Genomic DNA, 22,887 nt, shown 5'->3' on the forward strand with positions numbered 1-22,887 from the left:
ATATACTTTTTTAAAATTTTTTAATTTTGAGACAGAGTCTGCCTAAGCTGCCAGGTTGGCCTCAAGCTTGTGATCCTCCTGCCTCGGCCTCTCAGGAGGCTGGGCTGGCCTGTCTATACTGAACATTCATGTGACTGGTGACGCAGTCAGTTTGCCACACCAGCGTCACCACACACAAGGGATGCTCCACACTCCGGCATCACTGTGGCTACAACACCACGGATCAACAGGAGTTCTTCGGCTCCACCATGGTCTTTCAGGACCACCGTGGTATGTGTGGTCCCTCGCAGACCAAATGTCACGCACACTTGACCGTAGGTAGCAGTGTTATTAACAGAATTAATACAGAGTCATTGTTTTTTAGAAACGTAAGCCAAAGGGACCCTTCTGGATGACCTTGCGAGTCTTGCCATTACCTCTAAAAGCAAGGGTGGTCCCCAGAAGGCAGAAATGCAGAACCACGTCCTGTTCCCGTGCAGCAGATCCACGTTCTTTTCCCTGGATGGGCTCAATCCACAGATATCACTAGCCAATCAGTGCCCTCCGTCTGCGGCAGGCAACAGAGCCACAGAGATAAGCCAGACAAGGATCCCAGGTGGAAACAAAATAAATGCACCTGCTGCACCCCACATGCTGAGTATTGAAGACAGAAGAGCCTGATTTCAGCAGGATGGGAGAACTGTCAAGTCGGAGGGACTGGGAGGGCGTGCAGCTGATAACAGAAAGCCTCCCTGTGAGCCGTGGAGAGCCGTGGAGAGCTTTTTGTATTCATCACCACTTGATGGACACTTGGGTTGTTTCCAGGGCTCGTTATTGTGGACACGGAGATGTGAAATACAGTGGATGTGGCAGCGTAGGCGTCTCTTGAAGATCCCGATTTCATTCCTAAGTAAACTTCAAATTACCATCTTCCGATCTCAAGTTGTGTGCACGTTGAGGAAGTGTCGGCAGCTTGGGCAGAGTTCCAAATGTCTTTCTTTAATCAGTCACTAAGGGGTGCACATCAGCTTCCCCTTCGGTGATCTATTAGGAAAGTTCAAAGCACTTAAATAGTCGTCTTCAGATTTTAGCTTGAAGATGTTCTTTGCAGTGTGGTTTGTGGCTCTGAAAACTCGGAAACGGGTGAAATACATAATGATGTTTGGACTTTGAGGACCCTGAAGCCATCCAGAAAGTAGCGCCCTAGAAGGCTTGAGGAGTTGAAAAGGCGTTCATGTCATAACAAGTAGGAAAAGAAAATTCCAGACCAACCCAGCACACCTGCCTGAGCTACCCCGCGAGGACTTCCACTGTGACAGCAGAGTTTCCCTTTGCCCGTCCTGCACATCGCGGGTGGGACAGAGACTAACAGCAGGGGGCGGTGAGTAAGCAATGCCAAGATGCTGTGTTTTCTGGAAAAGAGACTGCAGATCTGCCTGGAGATACACCATAGGGGCAGGAACAACACCAGGACCCCCAGCCACAAAGTTTAAGGAGACCAAAAAATGAGTACTGAACAGATTCTCTGCCAAGGCAATAGTCTAAAATACCAAAATCCACACAGGAACGTCTACCCCAACCCAAGGCCTGACAGTAACCTCCCAGTCTTTACAGAACCTGAGGCAAAACCCATATGCATTTCAATGTGTCTGTTTCTGTTCTTTATACCTAAAGTATACACCATGATGGATTTAAATTTATTTTAACCCACACAGAGAAAATTGAAGCGCACATATTTCCAGGGCACCCCGAGATGTTTCAACACGTCCACATTGCGTAGGGTTTAAGTCGGGATAAACAACTATCTCTTCAAACATTTCTTTTCTGGAGGCCTCCACCCCTGGCTCCTGGACTCTGGGGATCTGGAATACTGTGAATAAGGGTGCGTAGCTGCCTCTTTGGGATGTGAATTTCAATTCCTGTGGCCACGTACGTAGCAGTGGGATTGCTGTATCAGGCCATTGTTCAATTTTTGAGACTCCTCGAAAAATTAAAACTAGAACTATATTTGGAGGTTCCTCAAAAAATTGAAAGTAGAACCATCACATGAGGTTTTGACACACAAGGCAAGATGGTGACAAGATGGTGACAGTCAAGAAAGCCAACATAGCCAAGTTCCCCTGGAGCTGTCTCGTGTGCGTGTGTCTGACAAACCCCTCCAATCCTCTCTCGGCAAATTCCAGTCTGCGTGATTGTGACCTGCAGTCCCCATGGGGGAGCCTTGGGCTCATCACCCTGACTCCACTCTGTGCCTCTGACCCACGCCCGCCCCGGGGTCTGCCCGCCCCCTCCCCTGCTCTGCCTCCATTCCTGGGACCTCCACTACGTCTGCTGATGGGAACTGCAGATGGGCGATGCAGTGAGACCACTCGGCATTGTCTCTCTGTCTGTCTCATTTCACTCAGCAGAGTGTCCTCTAGGTTCATGGGTGTTCCTGCAAATGGTGGGATTTCTTTATTTTTTAAGGCTGCTTAGCATATTTTATTTGGGGGCGCTGGGGAGAGAACCCAGCAAGCACTCTGCCGTGGACCTACACCCCACACCCAAGGCTGAATAATATTTTTAATGGTTATTTTTTTCTCCATAAGTTGATTTTGTAATATTACTGATGGGGTTAACTTCTATTAGAACCTGGGAGGTACCATTTTAATAATTATGGTTTGAGGATGAGTGAAATATTTACATTTGAAACTGTTCTGAGTCCTAAAACCTTTTCTTTTCAATTTTTCAATATTTTGTCACCTACTTTAAAGTTCTGAGAGATAAAAGCAGAGTCAACAAATGTTTCTCAAGTATTGTGGGTTGGGAGGGGACCATGAATTGTTTGGATTACAACAGCCATTGTCACAAGGGGGGAAACCTTGCCGTTTTGTCGCCTCTTCCCCCCTCTAGTGGTGACAATTGAGATCACAGGGTTCAAAGGAACCCACCAGAGTCTCACCCACTGGCCTGCTGATGGGAACTCAGATGGACACACAGTGGGGAGTTGTTCAGTCATAAAGCAGAAGGGAACCTGCCGTTTGCGGCACCATGGGTGGAACTGGAGGTCATCATGGTTAGCGAAATAAGCCAGCGTCAGAAGACAGGTCCTGCAGGTTCTCACTCGCATGTGGGTGTTCAAAGAGCCGTGGGATGCACAATAGTGATTACCGGGGACTGAGAAGGGAGGGGACGTTGGATACTGGGTGCGAGAACACAGTCAGGAGGGGTCAGTGCTGGTGTTCTGCAGCACCGTGGGGTGACTGGCGCACGGCAGCCTGTTGCGCTAGAAGACGGAGCTGAACACTCCCAATGTGAAGTCGTGGTAAGATGAAAACTCGAATCACCCTGATTTGGTCAGTACGCACTGTACGCATGTACTGAAGTGTCACAGCTGGAGAAATAAAACCCAGAATCAGCAGGTGGGATGGCATCAAACCAAAAGCCTGCTGCTTAGCAAATGAAGCAAGAGTGTGAAGACGACCGACAGAAAGAGGGTCCTTGCCAGCTGCTCCTCTGACAGGGGACTAATGTGCAGAATTCATAAAGAACTCCAAAAATCAGCACAAAATAACCCAGTCAGTAAATGGGAAATGAACTTAACACATTTCTCAAAAGAATAAAAATACAAATTGCCAACAAATCCATGAAAAAATTTGTCGATATATTTGGCAGAGAAATGCAAATCAAAATATACTGAAATTTTCTCTCTCCCTGGTTAGAATGGCAATCATCAAGAATACAAATAATAATTATGCAAAATTACATATAAGAGTTTGTGAGGGGAATGGAAAAAAAATAAGAAGAGAAATGAATTACAGTACATGGGGTAGAGAGAGAAGATGGGAGGGGAGGGGAGGGGGGATAGTAGAGGATAGGAAAGGTAGCAGAATACAACAGTTACTATTATGGTATTATGTAAAAATGTGGATGTGTAACCGATGTGATTCTGAAATCTTTGTAAAGTTTTTAATAAAAAAAAAAAAAAGAATACAAATAATAAATTCTGGCAAGGATGTGGGGAAAGGTACCCTCGTACATGGCTGGTGGGGCTGCAAATTAGTGCAACCCCCTGGAAAGCAGTATGGAGATTCCTTGAAAAACTAGGAATGGAACCACCATTTGATATCCAGCTATGCCACTCCTCGGTATTGATCCAAAATAACTAAAAAACCAGAATACTATAGGGAAAGCTGCATTTCAATGTTTATGAAGCACAATTCACAATAGCTAAGTTATGGAACCAGCCTAGGTGCCCATCAACAGATGATGGATGAAGAAAATGTGGTGTGTATACACAATGGAATATTACTCAGCCATAAGGAAGAATGAAAGTACAGCATATGCTGGTCACTGGATGGAACCGGAGAACATCACACCAAGGGAAAGAAGCCAGACCCAGAAGGTCAAGGTCGAATGTTTCTCTCATGGCCAGAAGCTAGAGAGAGAGAAGGAATTTTAAAACAGGGATCTCATGAAGACAGAAAAGACAAAGGCCGCCACAGGAAGGAAGGGGTGGAGGGGGACGTGAGCCAAGAGAGGAGCTGCGGGGTGGAACGACCTCCCTGTGCTCAGAGCAGGAGGAAGGGGTGTAGGAGGCTGAGACCAACCTTGGATCCCAGGACCCACTCAGCCTACCACCACTGGCCATTTGTGACATGCCATCTCCTGCTTCCGTGTCCCTTATATCTGTCACCTCTACATTGAGTGCTCTGAACACAAGCAGGAAGACCCACCTGGATCACATGAAGCCCTGTTTATAAACAGGATCCACCCAAACTCCTGCTCTGTGGCCTCCACAATAGCAGAGGCGCCATCTGCTGAGTTTCCTGTGATCCAAGAGTTCAACACCTGATGTCACTCAGGTGTCTGTCTCTCAGCTAGTGCATTGCTACAGTCCTAAGTGCCAAGGTGACTCGAAGTAAATGTACAGTATCACCCTGCAAAGGGAGAAAAGGGAAGGGATGAAGGGTCTGGAAGAGGAGCTTTGTGGTCAAGAACTCAGAAGCCAGCTCGGACACCTACAGCTGTGTGACCTTGGGATAGGCTTTTAACCTCTCTGAGCCTCAGTATTCATATCTTCAAAAATGAGAGTGATCATCCGTTCATTCAGTCAGTCATCCAACATCTTTATTAAGAATCTAGTACGTGCAAATATCCATCCTGCTGGAGACACATTTTAAGTTGGACACACCCAATAAAAGAGAAAGTACAATACGGGGTGACAAAACATGAGGTTCATGGGGTCGTCCAAAGATGATACCGCATCCTACCCAGCCAATGCAAAGAACTCTTCCTACTAGAAGCGTGATTAAACCAAGTCTCAGAGAAAGTAGAAATTAGCAATTTTGAGGGAAGGTTTCCAAGGAAGAGAAGGCAGGTGCAAAGACTTAGATTCAAGAGGAGAAGGCTTTCCTTCCGGCTTCCAGGATACACCCTGCCACCAGCCTGGTGAGCAGAGGGACGTCCTGACACCTGAGATGCCCAAGTGCATCCGCATCTCCTGGGGTCACGTTAAAATTCAGGCTCTGAAGCTGTAGGTCCGGGGTGGGGCCTGAGGCGGGGCTCGTTTTGCCAGCAAAGCTCTGGAGTGACGTGGTGTTGCTGGTCCGCGGACCACACTCTGCACAGGGAGGTTTTCGAGTGCCCACTGAAGGGAGGTTGTCTACGATTTAAATTCTCACCCCTCTTCTCTCCCCTAAGCACCCAAGATTTGATGAACAGGTGCTGATAACTTTCTGAGCAGAGAACCCTACCCAAGTCACAGGGAAGTTTCTGCCAGAAACAAGGGAGTGCTGGTTCCCTGGACACCCTGGAAACCAAGGCATTTGCCAAAGGGTGTTGTCACCAAGTGCTTCTCTCCAAGAAACACTGGACTCTGTTCCATCGAAGGCTCCCACTCACCAGTCGAATTCTGCGCGAAAGAAGCCTCTGCCTGTGTACTGCGGAACTTCCACCAGGTTTTATTGATCATTTCTTTAAAAGTAGGGAGAGCATGTGGCTCATGGTAACTCACTCAGACAACCAGTCACTTCCTGAAAGCTGCTCTATGCCAGGCACGTGACATGTGCAGAGGCCACACTCAGACCCCTGAACCAACCAACGCAGGAGAAAAACAATGTAGCCACGTGTCCTCAGTCCTGCCTTGCACTGCGATCATTTCCAACAATCCTGGAAATACAGGGAGTTGCAAGCTACAGAGGATAAACAGTGATTTGCAGCAGAAACTCTTGATTCTCACCAGTGCATGAGACCCCCGTCCCCACCCATCCCTAAAGTTCAGAGCTGGTGGGATCTTGCATCTCCACAGCAGGCAGAGAAGGGAAATCAGGCCAGGCTCCTGCAGGCACTTAAAATTCTCGAAGGCTGTTCCAGGAGAGTGTATGAGAAAGCAGGAAAGCACTTTAACCCTGGTAGAGAGAAGAGAAAACTTCTTCAGAGTCTGAAAGGTGATTAATATGAAAGTGAGTACAAAGGTCGTATCTTCAGCCATGGGCCTTACCAAAACGCACGGAGATAAATGTAGTGGCAGAGACTACAAGGATAAACCTGCTGAGAAATGATTGCCCTCAGCATGGCAGGCACTGCTAGCTACCCAAAGCCATTCCCAGCCTCCCCACCCCAGGTTGTTCCTATTCTAGAAGCTACAGATCAAACACTTGTTTTGTTTTTGTTTTTGTTTTTTCAGATTCCTTTGCAAGTAGCAGTGGTTACATTACATAGTTCTAACCAATTCAGTGAAGAAAAATCCGGGAAAGTTTTTGCTCCCAGCTAAAGAGAGAAGCAAGAAAAGAGAATTGCTTCTGCCCCATTCCTCTTCTTGCTTTGAGCATAGTTGTGATGTCTGGGGTTGTGACAGTTATGATAAAAAGTCAACGTGATGATGATTAAGGGGAAAACTATGCAAAGCCTTCCTCTCCCGCCGACAGCACGGTACTGGGATGGAACCTCACTCATGCAGAGCATTGCTGTGTCGCTGAGCTACACCCCAGCCCACAGACCCTAGATCTTTTACAACATCGTTAAGAAATAGAAGCAATTCAGCAACACCTAATGCTGGACTCTTTTCTTCAAGCAAAATAATTCCTGTATAATTAAGCCACTGGATCGTGGTGACATCCAGCCAAAACAGGCATCCTCCTGTGGTGTGATAAGAGGTAATCAATTCTCTTTGTGCTGTCGTTCTTGCAACTGTTTTCTGAACATTTCTGTACCATTTTGTCTTTGTATTATTGCAGGGATCATGTTCTTGGCATTTTTAAAACCAGTTATAACATCGACCTGGGCCCCTTGTTGATTAATGAATAGAATAAAACCCTTAACACATGCTCATCTTCTATCTGTGCAAGTCGAAATTTCACCCTTTCTTAAGTTGCTCAGCTAGTGAGGGGCAGAGCCGTGATTCAAGCCCACACGGCCTGGCTCCCGCCCTGGCCTCCTGGGGCTGCCTGCTGTGGTGGTGCCCAGCGTCACAGCGCGGCAGGCATCCCTCTGACCAGAGCCCGTGGAGCACAGCAGACCCTCACCATCTTGGACGAGGAGGGCATGGAGGACAGCAGGATGCCCGAGGTCTGGGACTGGGAGCTGGGCTTGGTCTTCCTGGTGAGCCACCTCCTGTACTCTTCTCGTACCTGAGACAGAGACAGAGCACGGGAGGACAGGAGGATGGGTGCTCCTGGACCCAGCAAAAGATTCCACCACAGGCACGTCTGGTGGGCGGACGTGGGTGGAGGTGGGCGGAGGGATGGAGGTGGAGGGGGGTGGATGGGGGCGCAGAGGTGGGTGAAGGGAGGTGGGGTGGAAGGTCGGGTGGGTGAATGGGTGTGGAGGTGGGAGGTCTGGTGGGTAGAGGTGGGGGTGTGGAGGTGGGGGTCCCATGAATGGATGGGGGGGATTGGGTCTGGTGAGTGGATGGGGGTGATGGAGGATTCTGTGGGTGGGTGGGGTCTGGTGGGTGGATGGAGTAGGAGTGGGGGTCTGGTAGGAAGAAGTGGGGGAATGGAGTGGGGGTCCAGTGGGTGGATGGGGTGGATGGGGGTCTGCAGCCACATACCTGGCGGCTGAGCAGACAGTGGATGATGAAGATGAACGTCCCCTGCAGGCTGTTGATGATGGTGAACAGGTACGCCATGATGCTCGCCATCTGTCCAATCTGGAAGAAGCCCAACACCCAGGGGCAGCCCAGGATGAAGAACTGGGCAAATGCTTTGAAGGTCAGCAACCTGTTGGGGAGAGTTGCAGGCGTGTGATGGGAGGCCTGGTGCTGTCCTGGGGCCACACTCCCAGGGCTGTCTGAGCTGCCACCTGGCGAGGACACAGCTGGCCTGCAATCCTCATGCTCAGAGATGGAGAAACCAGATCCTAGAGGCAGTTAAAATGCAGCCCGCCTAAGGTTCACCTGGTACAAAGATGTGTGGGTACATTTAACAAGGTTTCATTTGCAGTACTGAAAGACCTCCAGGACCCACCTTCTAAATGGCACATGTTAAATGAACTGTGGGCCCATACTATAAGATGACATGAAGCATTTCTTTTATCGAGGTAAAATTTGCCTAAGATACAGTTCGCCATTTTGACTACTTAAAGTATGCAATTTAGTTGGAATTGAGTACATTCACAACTTCCTGCAATCATCCCCACTATATACCTCCACCTTGATTTTATAGTCTCAAAAGAGAAACTCTGTAGCTATTGAACAGTTATTTCCCATTCCGACTGCCCCAGGAGGAAACCACCCAAACGTTCATTAACAGATGAGTGGATAAATAAATGTGGTATATCCATTCAGCGGAGTAGTGTTGCACCGTGAAAAGAAGGAGCTCTGACCCACAATAGGCGGTGTGGGAGCCCTGCAGGAGAGAAGCTGACTCAGACCAGCCACTGTGCGGGTCCATTAGGCAGAACATCCAGAATACGGACGCCTACAGACAGACAAGGGTTCTCAAGCCACTTTTAAAAATGAGACAAGAGCAGTAATCGGGTATTTGGGGTAAAGATCCAGGGTCTGGATCAGGCGCCTGCATTCCTCTTCTGACTGATCCCTTCACTCGCTCAGGGAGTTATTGACCCTCACTTGCCTCAGTTTCCTGGCTTTGACAAAGTGAGGATCATACAAAAGCTGCACCACAGGCTTGCTCTAGAGGTAGGAAGGTGAATGGACACACCGCCGGGTGCTTGGAACAGAGACTGGCACAGAACGCGCATCTCTGTGGGTTGCTGTCAGCCGAGAGTGTCCGTATATGAGCTGTGTCACAGGACAAAGCAAACCTCAGAGCAGCGTGCACAGGGCCTCTCCCCTGCGGGAGGAGGGCACGTGGGTGGCGTAGAATGCTTCACCCGGCCCAGACCTGGAGACCCGGGGCTCCCAGGAAAGTGCTCACGGGACGGTGCTGCCTGGGTGCAGGGGCTGTGAACACGCCCGGGGAAGCAGGCTGTCACCTTTGGTGCCGAACCCTGAACGTACCCAAAGCCACTTCCGAAAGGTTGAAGTGGGGAATTTCACTTTATGTGGAGAAGACTATTTAAATTTTTGTTCTACTTATGTTTTAACTTTTATATTACTTTAAAAATTTTTGCAAAATGGGTAAAGAGGAGTTAGACGTGCACAGGGAGAGAAGAAAAGACTATTCCAAGATCACTGACCATCAAGTCTAGATAATGTCTGGTTGTGGCAAGATCTGAAGATGAACCTGGCTGAGCAAGGAAGTCCAGGGACACAGAAGATGACAGGAATGTGAAAACGAGCCCGTCTCTAACAAGAGATGGAAAATGGAACCCGACAGTGAGATGGTGTACTTCACCTACTAAATCAGCAAAAAAAGAAAAACCACAGAAACGACCGTAAGCCCAGTGCTGGCAATGCTGCAGCTAAACAGGCACTACTGGGACTGGACGAGAATTTTCTGGAAGCTGACCTGCAACCTGTATTTAAGGCATTTTGATTCAACTTACTCTTGGATTTAAGCAGTTTCACACTTAAACTGGTAGAATTTAAAAGCCACAATGTGCAAAGATTCACCTACATGGGTAGTCAAGGTAGTATCATTTATAATAGCCAAAAAAAATCAGAAATAATTTATATTCATGAATAAGGAATGATTTAAATAAGTTCTGCTTCTTCCTTACACCAAAATGCCAAGCAGAAAATACACGTTGTAGAAGAATCTCTAGTTTAAAGTGGGAAAGTAGCCATGACATCGTTAACAAAAAAATACATATAAAAATAAAATAATATGAATCTGTTTCTTATGACTATGCACACGTGCGTACTCACAGAGAATGCGTTATTTGTGGCACTCTATGAAACACTGCTCCTAAAACCACAGTAAATACATCATGAGCCTCACAAAGGGAGAAATGTTAGTGTCCCCCGTCTACAGAGGCGGGAAGCAAGCTTTAGGGAGGTTATGGAACCGCACCTGGTGTCTCTGAGCTTGGAGACCTCAGCGTTGACGCTGGAAAGCTTCCGCCTCAGGATGCACAGCGTCCAGGTGAGGAGGACGAAGTTGATCTACAGTGTCAAGCAGAAGGGGTCAAGGGATCGGCACATAAATGGTCAGCGGCTGGCATCGTTGGAACCAGAACTCTGACCCCCAGTCTCTAGCAAGCAATGGAGCAAGCTGGTGGCCCTGGCAGCAGTAGCCCAGCCCCCAGGGCTTAATACCCATGGCTTCCCTGCTCCCAATTCAGAAGACAGAAAGCGCCCCTATCCAGCACTTGGGACACCCACTTCCCATCAGGCGGCCCCGGCTTCCTGAGCCGACGGCCACTGCGGCCCTGGCTTCCCGGGCCGGACGGCCACTCAGGGCATGCCCAGCACCTTTCAACATTTCCACACTTGGCAGGAGCCTCCCCACGCCCCCACCAGCCCCAGGCTGTGCCCAATGCAGAGCTCTGTGGACTCCCCGGCTGCCCTCCCACAGCCATCTCAGAAGGAGTCGCCTGTGAGCGTTCTCCTGTGGACGCTGGTCACTTCCACAGGGTGCGCCTCACAAGGGTGAGCTCGGGGGGAAAAAAAAAAAATTCTGGAAGACAGAGGAACAAAGTGACATTTTCTGTTGCCTTTGGCTCTTCATACAGAGGAGAGGGGAATCCAAGAGCAGGTAGGAGGAGAGGAGGAAGGCGACGTAACTCTGGACGCCCATGAGTGAGTTCAAGTCCACACGGCCTTCCTAAGGCTGGGAGGTGCTGGGGTGCAAAGCTGATGTGAAGTTGTCTCGCACTGTTGCTCTCCGTCACGGGGCGAGTTGTATCTCTCCTCCCCCCAAAGACGCATCGAAGCCCTACCTCCCAGGACCTCGGGATGGGACCTTATTTGGAGGCAGGGACATCACAGGGGGCATCAAGTTAAGATGAGGTCCCTGGGGTAGGCCCCCATCTATATAACCAGTGTCCATATCCATCGGGGAAATTTCGAGACAGAGAAAAACACAAGAGAGAGAAGACCGTGTGGGAGACACGGAGAGAAGATGGCCATCCACACCAGGGTGTCCTCAGGCCCCCAGAAGAAGAGAACCCTCCTGCTCTCAGGGGTGTGGCCCTCCACTTCAAGTCTCCGGAACTAGCAGGCAGTAAAGCCATGTTGCTCCGTGGTCTAGAGCTCTAGAAAACTAGGACACGTCTCCCCGAACCACTAGACATCGGAGCAAGGCCTCCTGAAGGGATAGATCCTCGGGCATTCCCAAGATGGAGATGGTTCAAAAATGAGTCACATGACACAAGGAATCCAGCTGCCCTGTGGGTCAGCCAGAGAAAGCCCATCTGCAGACACTGCGAAGGCTGAATGGAGGCAGAGGCGGGTTCAGAACCCCGGCCCCCCCCCCTTGCTGCCGCCCATCATTTTTCAGCTGGTCTCACTCCTTGCTCCTCCAGGACACCACCACTGCCCTTAATGTCCTTTCAGCCCCCCGTCATTCTGCATCTGTACCTGGGAGACCCTGGGAGACCCTGCACCATTCCCTGGAGCATAAAGATTGCAGTTGCTCCAAAGGCTTTTGCATTCCAGCCTGAAAGTCATAGGTCAAAGAAATTACTCTCTAACTCGGAAATCTCAAGACAAGAGAGCTCCTGAGGGCAGCAAGGAGCCTTCTTGCCTTTGCCCTCTCCTGGCCCTTCCTGACTGCCCGGGTCTCCTGCCTCCTGCTCCAAAACATTCTTCACCAAACAATTTGCTTACCAGTATGATCACAGACACCGGCCCCAGAAAACTCCAGATGAAGCCTCTGGCTGTGCTGAGCCAGCAGCTGTGGAGGGAAACGGGAGGGGTGAGCACTGTCTCAGAGTCCTGGCTGTCCTTGTCCCTGCTCATGCTCGATGGAGGAGGCTGGGAGGTGAGACTGAGGTGAGAACTCTCACCATGGGGCAGGCTGCTTGTGGTTCCTCTGGACTCTGGTGCCTGGTTTGCAGACCTTCCGCCTGCACAGACGTTCCTGAAACGCTGGCCTAGCGCTGTCTGGGAAGCACGTCCTCAGTGCGGAACCTCTGCAGTCCCTTGTCCCTCTCTGCACGACTCCCACCGACACAACGGATCTGATGTCATTCAGATCTCAGCTCAGGGCCCATTCCATGCAGGGGCTGCTCCTGACCATCCTTAGCCAAGAATCCCACCTAGACCCTCTCTATCAGTGCTCGCTGCACGGTTAAAATGACGGCTGTTCTAACTTGTCTTGTTAGTTGTCTGGGTCTTTCTGCCCCTGCTCGATCGTGAACTGCACGAGAATTTGGGACTTAAGTGTTTTGTTCTTCTCTTTAATAAACCAGCACCCAGCAGCTAGCCTGGCCTGCACCAGGGCATTCCATGATTGTTTCTTAACGGGAAGGAAGCGGGGAAGAAGGAGGAAGCTGTAGGAGGGGAACCCAGTTGAGGGGAGGGGTCCTGGGGGACTAGGTACTGTCCCAGGCGTACCCCTCACTCTCCTCTTTCTCACTCTCTCCCTCATGCCATGAGGTTAGCACCCTTCCTCCACCATGCCCTCCGCCATGAGGTCTCCACCTCACTGCAGGCCTGAAAGCAATGGAGCCAGCTCACCATGGACTGAAACCTCTGAAACTGCAAGCCCCAAAGCCAAAATACACCTTTTCTCCCTTAAGTTGATTCTCTCAGGTGTTTTGTCACAGCAACAAAAAAGCTGACTACACACATGTGCGCGCACTCATGCACACACCAATAGGAAGATAATCACATCAGGCCGACTGGCTGTCCTCTCCCTGGAATGGGACACTCAAGTAGTAGTGACACCTGGGTTTGTAAAGTACACCACCCACGCTACTGCGCACAACAGCTCTGACCTCAGCAGGACTACTGCTGCAGTTACTGCTCTTCCTGAACCTGGCAGTAGGGTCTTCAGCAAGAGAGACCTTGCCACTTACCGGTTATGCGTCCCATAGCCCTGGAGGTACAGGCTGGCAGAGATGGCCACCACCAGCCCTGGGAACCCGTAGCCAAAGGCACAGAGGTACAGCATGCTGATGTTGTGGGAGCTGAAGTAGTTCACCACCTTCAGGTTCCTGACCATCAGGAAGAGGGTCACGGCCTCCACCAGCGTCCAGGAGAAGCAGGCCAGGAAAAGGTAGTGGAGGCACCCGGCAATGATGGCACAGCCCGTCTGCAGAGCAGGCAGAGTCAGGCTCCCCCACAGAGAGAAGGGGCAGGGGGCCCTGATAGTGCTGAGGGAGGCCCCCTGCAGGTAGCCCCCGGGGGCAGGAAGCTGAGCACCCTACGGAGACGGAGGGGGCCCTGCACAAAGCCAACTGCTCCTTCAGGGAAGCCCAGCACCTACTGTGCGGTGGCAGGTGGGGCTGGCCTACTGTGGTCTCACCCCCGGGGGCCGTCAGTGCGGTGAGGGAGGTGGACACACCCCCAGGAATCAGCACCGTTTAACGGGCTGGGAGAGAGAGCAGCGGAGAGTACACAGGAGGACAGGTCCTCGGCCACCCACCGTGCTGTTCACACTCACAACACGGTTGTCTCATTTCTGTTGGGGGATGAGGGCTGTCCTGTGCCACCTCATGTACTACCTTGTGTCACCTCCTCCTGTGATGACAGTCAGAAACGTCCCTGGACATTGCCAAGTCTCCCACGGGGCAAGACGCCCACAGGTGAGGACCGCTGGCCAAGACAGGAATAGGAGGGACCACTTCCCGACATGGTGGGGGAAGTGATCTGAAGCTGACCGCCACACAGGAAGCCCTCAGCTAGGTGGGCAGCTGGGAGCCGGGCAGCAGGAAGGGGCCCAGCAAAGGCCCTGAGGGAGGGGCTGAGCAGACACAGACTGGCAGAGGAAGGGGCTGGAAGGGGACACAGCTTAGGGGTTTGACCTGGTTGTCTGTCTTGTCTACACCGGTGAGGAAGAGAATCTTGGCCAGGAAGAGACACACGCAGAGGTGCAGGTGGAGGGAGGTGTTGCGGCTGCGAATGGCGCGGCACAGCAGGAAGGTGGCAATGGCCAGGACAAGGCACACCAGGGAGAGGCTCAGGCCCACCAGGCTAATGATTTCCAAGGAGACCGCCACCTGCCAGAAAGGAGATCCGCTGCTGGCCTCCGCAAGGAACCAGAATGCCCCAAGCAGGAAAGAAGAATTATCCAAATCCCCAGATTGGAAGAAAGGGCTCAGCCTTTCCTCCCTCTGACTCTCAGAATGACCTAGATACTGTCCACTGTCACCCTCAGCATCACTGCTCTCCTGGAGTGGGCTCACCCTGTGCATTTGGGCTGCATGTCCACAAACTACATATCCCAGAATCCCTCGGGGCGAAGGTCCTGGTGTAACTTAGGTCCCCCACGGAGATGCATGCATAAAGTTCTGGGAGGCAGAAGAGGGAAATGCCAGCATTCTGCAGATAGGAGTGAGCCGTGGCTGGACACCATATTCCAACTATCCTGTCCCCGATTGCATGGGGACAGAATGGACATGAGGACATCAGCTTCTGACCTCTGGAATAAGCCACAGGATAGGGGTGACCTTGAAGCCAAAGCCCAGGAGTCAGCCTCCTAACTTCACTCCTCCTGCTCTGTGATGGCGTGGGCTTTCAATGCCCTGCGTTAAACTCCTTTCTGCTTGAAAAACCTGGAGGGGTTTCTGCTGCCTCCCCTGAACCCCAACTGATCCACAGACATTCAAGGATGCAGCGACCTCGGGGAGTGGAAATGACAAGCCAAATCCTTCTATGCCCTCTTTTCATAATTCATTTTAACATTATTCATAAGTTCATGACTTTCTCTGAGTTGAAGATAGGCCAGGCTCTCTCCCATGACCTCTTCTGTGTGATATTGTCACAAAGTGCCCAAGAAAACTGATCAAAATTCTGCCGGTTTCTAATTGTATGATTTTACATAAAATACCTAAGTCCTCGGTGCCTCAGTTTACTGATCTGTAAAAAGGAGGGTATTAATAGTAATTGCTTTGGGGGAGGGTTCAGAGAAAGCTTATAAATGTGCCTGTAACATTTTACACCCCGTGGAAGTCTGAGTTATTACTTTCTTCTCGTTCTCAGTTTTGAGATGAGAAAGCTGGCTTCAGCTCAGAGGTTGACTTGGCCAAGCAAATGCAGCTCTAAAGTGGCAGAGATGGGACTTGATGGGAGGCCAACCTTGCTCTGGATCCGTTCCTTTCAGTCCTGATCCACGGAATCTCCACCCAGAGCTTGGTGCCTCTCTGGCAGGGAACTGACCCTCGGCTCTGGCAGGATGGACAGGGACACCCCAACCTCTTTCCTTATCTCATGGGCACGTCCACTGTGGCTCCCTTCATACCTCTTCTGCTCACGCACCCACCACCCTCTCCCAGTGGACGCTTGTCCATTCCTGAGGCACAGCCTTCTGCTCCATGTATATGGTGGAGTGAAAAGAGAAGTTTGGAGCCAGACACCCCCCACTCCAGTTCAGACACCAGCTCCATCAATAGCTAACCTCACAAGGAGGCAGGCTGGTGAGCCTCAACCTCCCAGCCTGTGAGATGGGTCTAAGAATGATTAGCTGAAGACTAAAAGTCAGCCCACGATGGATGCCCCCCAAACCAGACCTGCGGCTACCACGAAGCCTGCCCTGTGTAGGGTCACTATTTCTGATTTCATAGTTGAGCATCCTGTTTCCCAACCAGATCATGAACTCCCAAAGGACAGAGGCACGGCATCCATCCCTCTGACCCCCTGGCTCCCTCCCACTGCCCAAAACACCACAGGGGACACCCAAAAGACATCCAGTCAATGTTCTCCCACTGGATTTGAAGCCAGACACTCAGGGAGCCAGAGTACCCGTCATCAGCACTGACCCGGAGCTCCTCAAGAGCCATGAGGATGGCCAAGTTGGCCAGCCGGTTACAGCTGCAGACTGTGTGTGTCTCCAGAACCTTCAGGACCTCGCAGCCGGCCGGCGTCCACCCACCATCCCCCACATCTGAGCTCCAGGACACGCAGATGGGCCTCTCGAACTTCTGCTTCGGCTGGAAAAGCAAAGGGCTGGTCACCTGAGAGTTCCTCCCTGAAGGACTTGATGTGCTCCATGGGGAGAGGAGGGGGGGGACAGGGATACGCTGTCTCCACCGCAGAGGTCCTGCCTCTGCGAACACGCTGCCCGTGCGGCTCCTACTGCGCCCCTTCGCACACCTCACCCTGCCGCTGCACAACTGAAGAACGACATCACCTCGAGAGACGCTTCTCCCGCAGTGGCTTGGCTCCTGGGCTTGAGTTGCAGGAAATGGTGGATGTTTGTTGCCCCGCTGTCCCCCCATGAAAAATGAGCTAAGTCTACAGAAAATGTACTACACGTCTGAAAGTCACAGAAGGACCCAACGTTACCAACCCTTAGCAGCCATAGGTGTGAGAGAGGCGGATGCCGATCAGGGGCACCCCGGCTTGGTCATTACACGTGGTATGCATGTGCCAAGTCATCTCACTTCTGGAGGCTGGAGAGGAGGAAGGCCAAGGAAAATCGAGGGGGGCAGGGGGCTCACATGGAAAGCAGAGGAAGAAAAGGATAGGAAGGGGTGGGAGGGGTGCTGGGGGGACAGTGGCCAAACGATGTGGTCTGTTGGGTACACACAATAATAAGTGATGCCAGAATCCACCGTTATGCACGACTATGATGCAACAACGAAAAACGTGAAGGAAAAAATTATCACACTGTCTAATTTAAAAACCGGATTCACACATTACAGACGTTCCCATGGACTGAAACATCAAGAGGTACCCCTCTAATCTTTACAGCTATGTTTCTATGTATCAACTAAAAAGTAAGTTTTCAAAGGCCCTGGAGGGAAGAGCGTCATGCCAAGGGACACTACCGAGTCTCATCTGAACGGGGAACTCAGCACAGGGTGCGTGGCGTTCCTCTGTTCTCTCTCTTACAACTGAATGTATGATTACTTCAAAATAAAAAGAGAGACCCCCTTCGCCACCTGAAGGTTCTCCAGGACGTAGATGACAGGTTCCGAGAGGTTGTCCTTCTTCTCCCCGGTTATGATGCCCCCAACAATGCGAGAATTCATCCTCAGCCTCTGCTTGAAGTTGGCCCTGGGGCTCTGAGGGCCCTGGAAGAAGCGCTCATCTAAGACAGACTCCATGTTTGCAAAGGAGACAAAAGCCACCCCCGTGGACCCTGCAGATTCCCCCCAAAGAGAAAGAGAAAAACAGGAATCATTGGCTTGGTAGCTGTTGAAGCTGGCCCAACACAGGCGTGCGCACGCGCGCACGCACACACACACACACACACTCACTCACTCTACTCTTCTGTGCCCCTTGCTGGGTTACTCAGGGTTTAAGGGTGAGTGAGGTTCAGATCCGTGACCCTCACCAGAACCACAGCATCTACAACAAAACATCCCGAGGGGCTGTGGCCTGGAGAGACTTGTCTACGTTTAAGCCTAAACCTGGATTTGTGTTCTTAAGGGACAATGCTGTCTTTGGTGGGAAATAAGTTCTCCTCCCATCTTTAGGTTCTCTTTGGTGCGCTTCTCTCTGAATATGTGTAGTCTCCAGAGATGCTGTTCTAGGGTTGCTTCCTGTCCCCACCTGGCCACAGCAAAACCTCTGGAACTATGAGCCCCAAATAAACTTTCCCTCCTCTAATTTGCTGGTCAAGTATCGTGGTCACAGCACAAGAAGGAGACTAACAGGTCTGCTTGGTACCTGTGCCTAGGAGTGCTTGCACTACAATGATGATTAAGTACCTGTGACCGATGCTCACATTGCTGAAAGTACCTACTGACAACCCACAGAGAAGAGCCTGCCAAGCCCAATACAGATGAATCCTGCACAATGGAAACACAGCCACGTGGGCGATTTTAAGTTGTCCAGTATTTACAGTTTTAAAAGTAAAAATAAAAAACACGTAAATTAATTAATTGTAATGATATATTAACTCAATGTCAGCAAAATATTACCATATCAACATGTAATTGAAATTTTTTTTAAGTAAAAATATATTTTAAACTGGTCATGGTGTCCTGCACCTGTAATGATGGAGGCAGGAGGGTCATGAGTTTGAGATCAGCCTGGACAACATAGCGAGTTCTTGTCATTAAATAAATGTATAATATATATATATGCTTTTCTCCTTTTATGGCTGAATAGTCTTTCATTGTGTATACCACACTTTCCAAACTCCTGTCATTTGCAGCAATGGGACAATCCCAGAAGACGTTGCGTTAAGTGAAATAAGCCAGGCACACAGTGACGAACACCACGTGATCTCATCTGTAGAATCCAAGAAACGGTGACCTCGAGCAGAAAGTAGAATATGACAGCAGTCACCAGAGCGGGGGGTGCAGGGGATGGCGGTACAGAACCCTACGTTCATGTTAGATAGGAAGGACAAGTCCAAGGACTCTACCCTGCAGCATGGTGACCACAGCTAATGAGGACATACCACACATCCTAGAAAAACGTTGAGAGAGTGGCTGTGGAAAAAAGTGTCTTCATACAAAATCGGTGACTCTGTGAGGTGGTGCACCTGTGAGTCAGCTGGAGTGTGACTTCCTCAAGGCACACGTGCTGCAAAACATCAGGTCGCATGCAACAAATGCACACCCCTCTGTCCATTTTTTAAATAAAAACTTGAAAATGTGTATTGATTACATTTGATTTTTTTAAAAGCCCATACACAAGTGAGATACTTTGCATCCTTATTTTTTTGTTCCAAGTCTTTGAAACACAGTGTGTAGCTTACACTTAGAGCACACTTCAATTCACCCTTGTCACCCTTCAGCCAAAGGTGGCCAGTGGCTACCATATGGGGTCCAGAAGGCCTCACCACTCCAGTATCGTGGGATTTTCTTTTTAATATTCAACTTCCCTGAGAACACAGGCCACTTCTGACTCCACTGCTCTTGATTTTCAACCACCTGCATGAGTCTTGACACCTGGGAGGTGATTCACAGGTGTTTGTAGATTGAATGTGCCGTGGTTTTAACCTGAAGTGTCCCCCAGAAGCTCATGGGTTGGAAGTGTGGTCCCCAATGCAGCAAGTTCCAGAGGTGGGGCTTTTGAGGGGATCGTGAGGGCTCTGCCCTCATCCTGGGATTAGTCCATTTCCACTTGACCAATAGCCAATTGGACTACTGGGGGGTAGGACCCAGTCAGAGGAAATAAGCCACTGAGGGCCTGCCCTGGGGGCTTTGTCTCGTCCCCAGCTCCTCTTGCCCCTGCTTCCCAGCTGCCATGAGCTGAGCCACCGCGCTCTTCCACTATGTTTCTGCCTTGGAGTCAGCTGACCATGGACTGAACCTCTAAAACCAAAAGCCAAGAAAAACCTTTCCTCTTCTAAGCTCTTCTCCTCAGAAAACTCACTCACACAGAATGCAGCACAGCACCACGTGGGTTCTCAGGAGCGGGTCCGTACCTGAGGATCTAGATTCCTTGATCATGGAACAACTGATCTTCATCCCATCCCCTTTGGCTTTCAGATAAAAGCCATTCTCCTCAAGGCAGTCCTCCTTGATAACTTTGCTCTCAATATCTAAAAAAAGAAAGGGAGAGAGCACATGTGGTCACCCAGAAAGTGGGTCAGAATTTGCTTTCTGCTCAAGAAAGGTACCCATTCATAGTTGTGTGCAAAGGAAAGAACAGAAAGGCCACTGCATCGTGGGCAAGGTCTTGAGCCCCTTGATGAATGAAGAGGGACAGTAGCACCAAAGAAATGAGCCATCCAGCTGGAGCCTTAGAAACCAGCCCTTCCATCAAGGGGGTGCATCAGAGAGAGACGGGGTTCAAGTCAGCCACTGGGCCTGGACCTAAAAGGTTCTGCAAGGGCCCATGTGTGGAAGGCTTGGCCCCAGCCTGAGGTGCTGGGAGGTGGTAGAAACTTTAAGAGGTGGGACTCAGGGGAAGGTCATTGGGGCTAGAAAGAGCTTTGGGGATCCCATCCCCAGAGTTTCCCTCTCACTTTGCTTCCCAGCTGCTAGGAGCTGAGCAGCTCCTTCCACGGCGTGTCCCACCATGATGGGCTGTCACGCCACAGGACCAAGAGCAACAGGGCCAGCTGACCACGGGCTGAAACCACCAAGACCGCGAGTCAAAAGCTTTGCTCTCTAGGAGCTGGTGTACTGCGGGTATTTGTTTCACAGGTGAAAAGCCAACCAACACTGCAGTCCTGGCAGAAGGCAGCAGAGGGCGATCTTCTGGCTACTCCAAGTTCAGACAAGTTTTCCAAGGCCAGGGGAGACCAGAAGGGTTCAGGCCAGCCCAGCATGGTGCACAGGGTCTGGTTCCGCATTGGGGTGGAGACAACTCAAATGCGGAAGCCGCTGGGGTGCGGCTCAGAGGCAAAGCACTTACCAGATGTCCAAGAGGCCCTGGGTTCCACCCCAGCACCACAAACAAAAAGAGGAGGATGGAGGGACCCAGAGGTCCCCTCTGCCACTCCCCAGCTGTGCATACTTGAGCAACAACTTTACCTGGGGGGCCTCCTATTTCTCATCAGTAACACGGCAATAGCTGCAGGGTCTATCCCATTGGCTCTCCGTGAAAATAAGAAAACGAAATCAGAGTACCTTTTCAAGACATACACCAGATAACGCCATGACCACACACACCCAAATTCTCCAACGCCTGCCCTACCCTCTACTTCCAATAACAACCTAGGTTCCCACATTCATCTACAGAAGCTGCCTCTTTCTGTCTTTCTGGCCCCTTTCCCTACAGATCCACCCTCTTCTAGGCAACGCTGCCTCCTCCTGTTCCTCGGAATCGCCAGGTATTCCTGCAGTTGTTCTTCCTCCAGACCTTGATGCTTACCTGAGGCCCCTGCCCCACGAGACTCCCCTGTCCACACTATAGCAATGGTAACTCTCGCTCCTTAATCCCCTCAGACGTCCTCATCCTGCTGTATTTTGTTAATTGTGCCATGCCTATCTGGTGTACCAGATGTCTGTTTGCTTATCATCTCTCTCATCTCATGTTCACTACTGGTGGAGGTCTCTTTTCCACTCATGGCCTTCTGGGGGTCCATTAGAATTTAAATGACTGACTGAGGCAGAAACTATGACCAGAAGTGTGGGGGCTGCTGCAAAAGATCTACAGCACTGTGTTCCCAAGTGGTCAGCTATCAAGCCACATATCAGTCAGAAAAGGATCAGTCATGCAGCAGTAACAAACAGTTCCAAGTCTTTGTGGATTAAAAATAATAGCTAGGCCTGCGTGTGTGGCTCAGTGGTAGAGCGCTTGCCTAGCATGTGTGAGGCACTGGGATCAATCCTCAGCACTACATAAAAATAAATAAATAAATAAATAAAAATTATGTCCATCTACAACTAAAAAAATTTAAAAATAATAATAGCTATTTCTCAATAATGTTTTGTATCCACTGAAAATTGACTTGGGTTCCTGTTTTTCATTATCCTATCTCTGGGACCCAAGCTATTGGAGCAACATGAGAGAAAACACTTTCCAGTCACTAAGAAAGAGGGAAAAAATGTTCTGGAAGGTCTCACTCCAGCAACTAGGGCCTGAATTAGTCACAAAATTCTACCTAACCCCATTGCAGGAAGCACAGTCCTACTGTGGGCCCAGTGGGGACAGTTGCAAATATTTACACACAGTAAATGACCATCATTCCCTAACCCTGTATGTAGTAGGCAGCCACAAATGTTTGTTGAATGAGTTAATGGCCCTTGAGTTGTCCACCCTTGGCACAGTGCCCGGCCCTCACAGACATTCAATAAATGGGAAAGTCCTTAGTAAGATTAGACTTGCTTTGCTGTGAATTCAGGAATTTGGGACAGTTGAGGAAAGTGCAGGTGGGAAAGCTCTGGAAGATCCATTGCCAAAATAACCTCCTCCTCTCCTCCTCCTCCCCTCCTCCTCTTCCCCTCCTCCCCTCCACCTCCTCCCCTCCTCCCCTCCTCCTCTTCCCCTCCTCCCCTCCTCCTCTCCTCCTCCTCCCCTCCTCCTCCCTTGTGTCTTCCCTTTCACCTCTCTTCCTCAAAATCAGTGTCAGGTGAGACCCTTCCAGGAGGGGCATGCTACCTAAGTGCTCCGTCTGCACCGTCTGGCTGACATTCTCTGAGGGTTTCAGAAGGGCCGCCAAGGTGGAGCTCTGCACACTCTCCAGCAACACTGTGGCCAGGGCAGACGTCTCCTCCCTACTGAGCTTGGTCCACTTGGACTTCTGCTCCAGCACAGAGGTGAAGCTCTCAGCTGCACTCTGCAAGAAAAGATGCACCTGTTAATTCTGGGGTCCTACCCTCCCTCCTCCCCTCCTCCCCTCCTCCTCCCCTCCTCCCCTCCTCCTCCCCTCCTCCCACCCCTCCTCCTCCTCTCTCCTCCTCCCCTCCTCCTCTCCTGTGTCTTCCCTTTCACCTCTCTCCTCCTCTCTCCTCCTCCCCTCCTCCTCCCCCTCCTCCCCTCCTCCTCCCCCTCCTCCCCTCCTCCTCCCCCGCTCCTCCTCTCTCCTCCTCCCCTCCTCCTCTCCTGTGTCTTCCCTTTCACCTCTCTCC

The 22,887-nt window shown here is 50.6% G+C and overlaps 1 protein-coding gene across 1 annotated transcript in view; it reads right to left on the minus strand.

Annotated features, from left to right (window-relative positions):
* The window catches only part of Adgre1 (adhesion G protein-coupled receptor E1), a 50,836-nt gene that overhangs the window by 10,691 nt on the left and 17,258 nt on the right, over positions 1–22,887 (minus strand). The window contains exons 16-25 of the mRNA XM_077110365.1: positions 22,418–22,595; positions 19,794–19,910; positions 17,353–17,552; positions 16,228–16,398; positions 14,275–14,469; positions 13,327–13,562; positions 12,134–12,200; positions 10,377–10,468; positions 8,012–8,180; positions 7,485–7,589 (exon numbers count right to left, since the gene is read on the minus strand). Coding sequence (XP_076966480.1) covers positions 7,485–7,589; positions 8,012–8,180; positions 10,377–10,468; positions 12,134–12,200; positions 13,327–13,562; positions 14,275–14,469; positions 16,228–16,398; positions 17,353–17,552; positions 19,794–19,910; positions 22,418–22,595 — 1,530 coding nt within the window. The remainder of the gene's footprint in view (positions 1–7,484; positions 7,590–8,011; positions 8,181–10,376; positions 10,469–12,133; positions 12,201–13,326; positions 13,563–14,274; positions 14,470–16,227; positions 16,399–17,352; positions 17,553–19,793; positions 19,911–22,417; positions 22,596–22,887) is intronic.

Source organism: Callospermophilus lateralis, chromosome 1, assembly GCF_048772815.1.
Source record: "Callospermophilus lateralis isolate mCalLat2 chromosome 1, mCalLat2.hap1, whole genome shotgun sequence".
Taxonomy (NCBI): Eukaryota; Metazoa; Chordata; class Mammalia; order Rodentia; family Sciuridae; genus Callospermophilus; species Callospermophilus lateralis.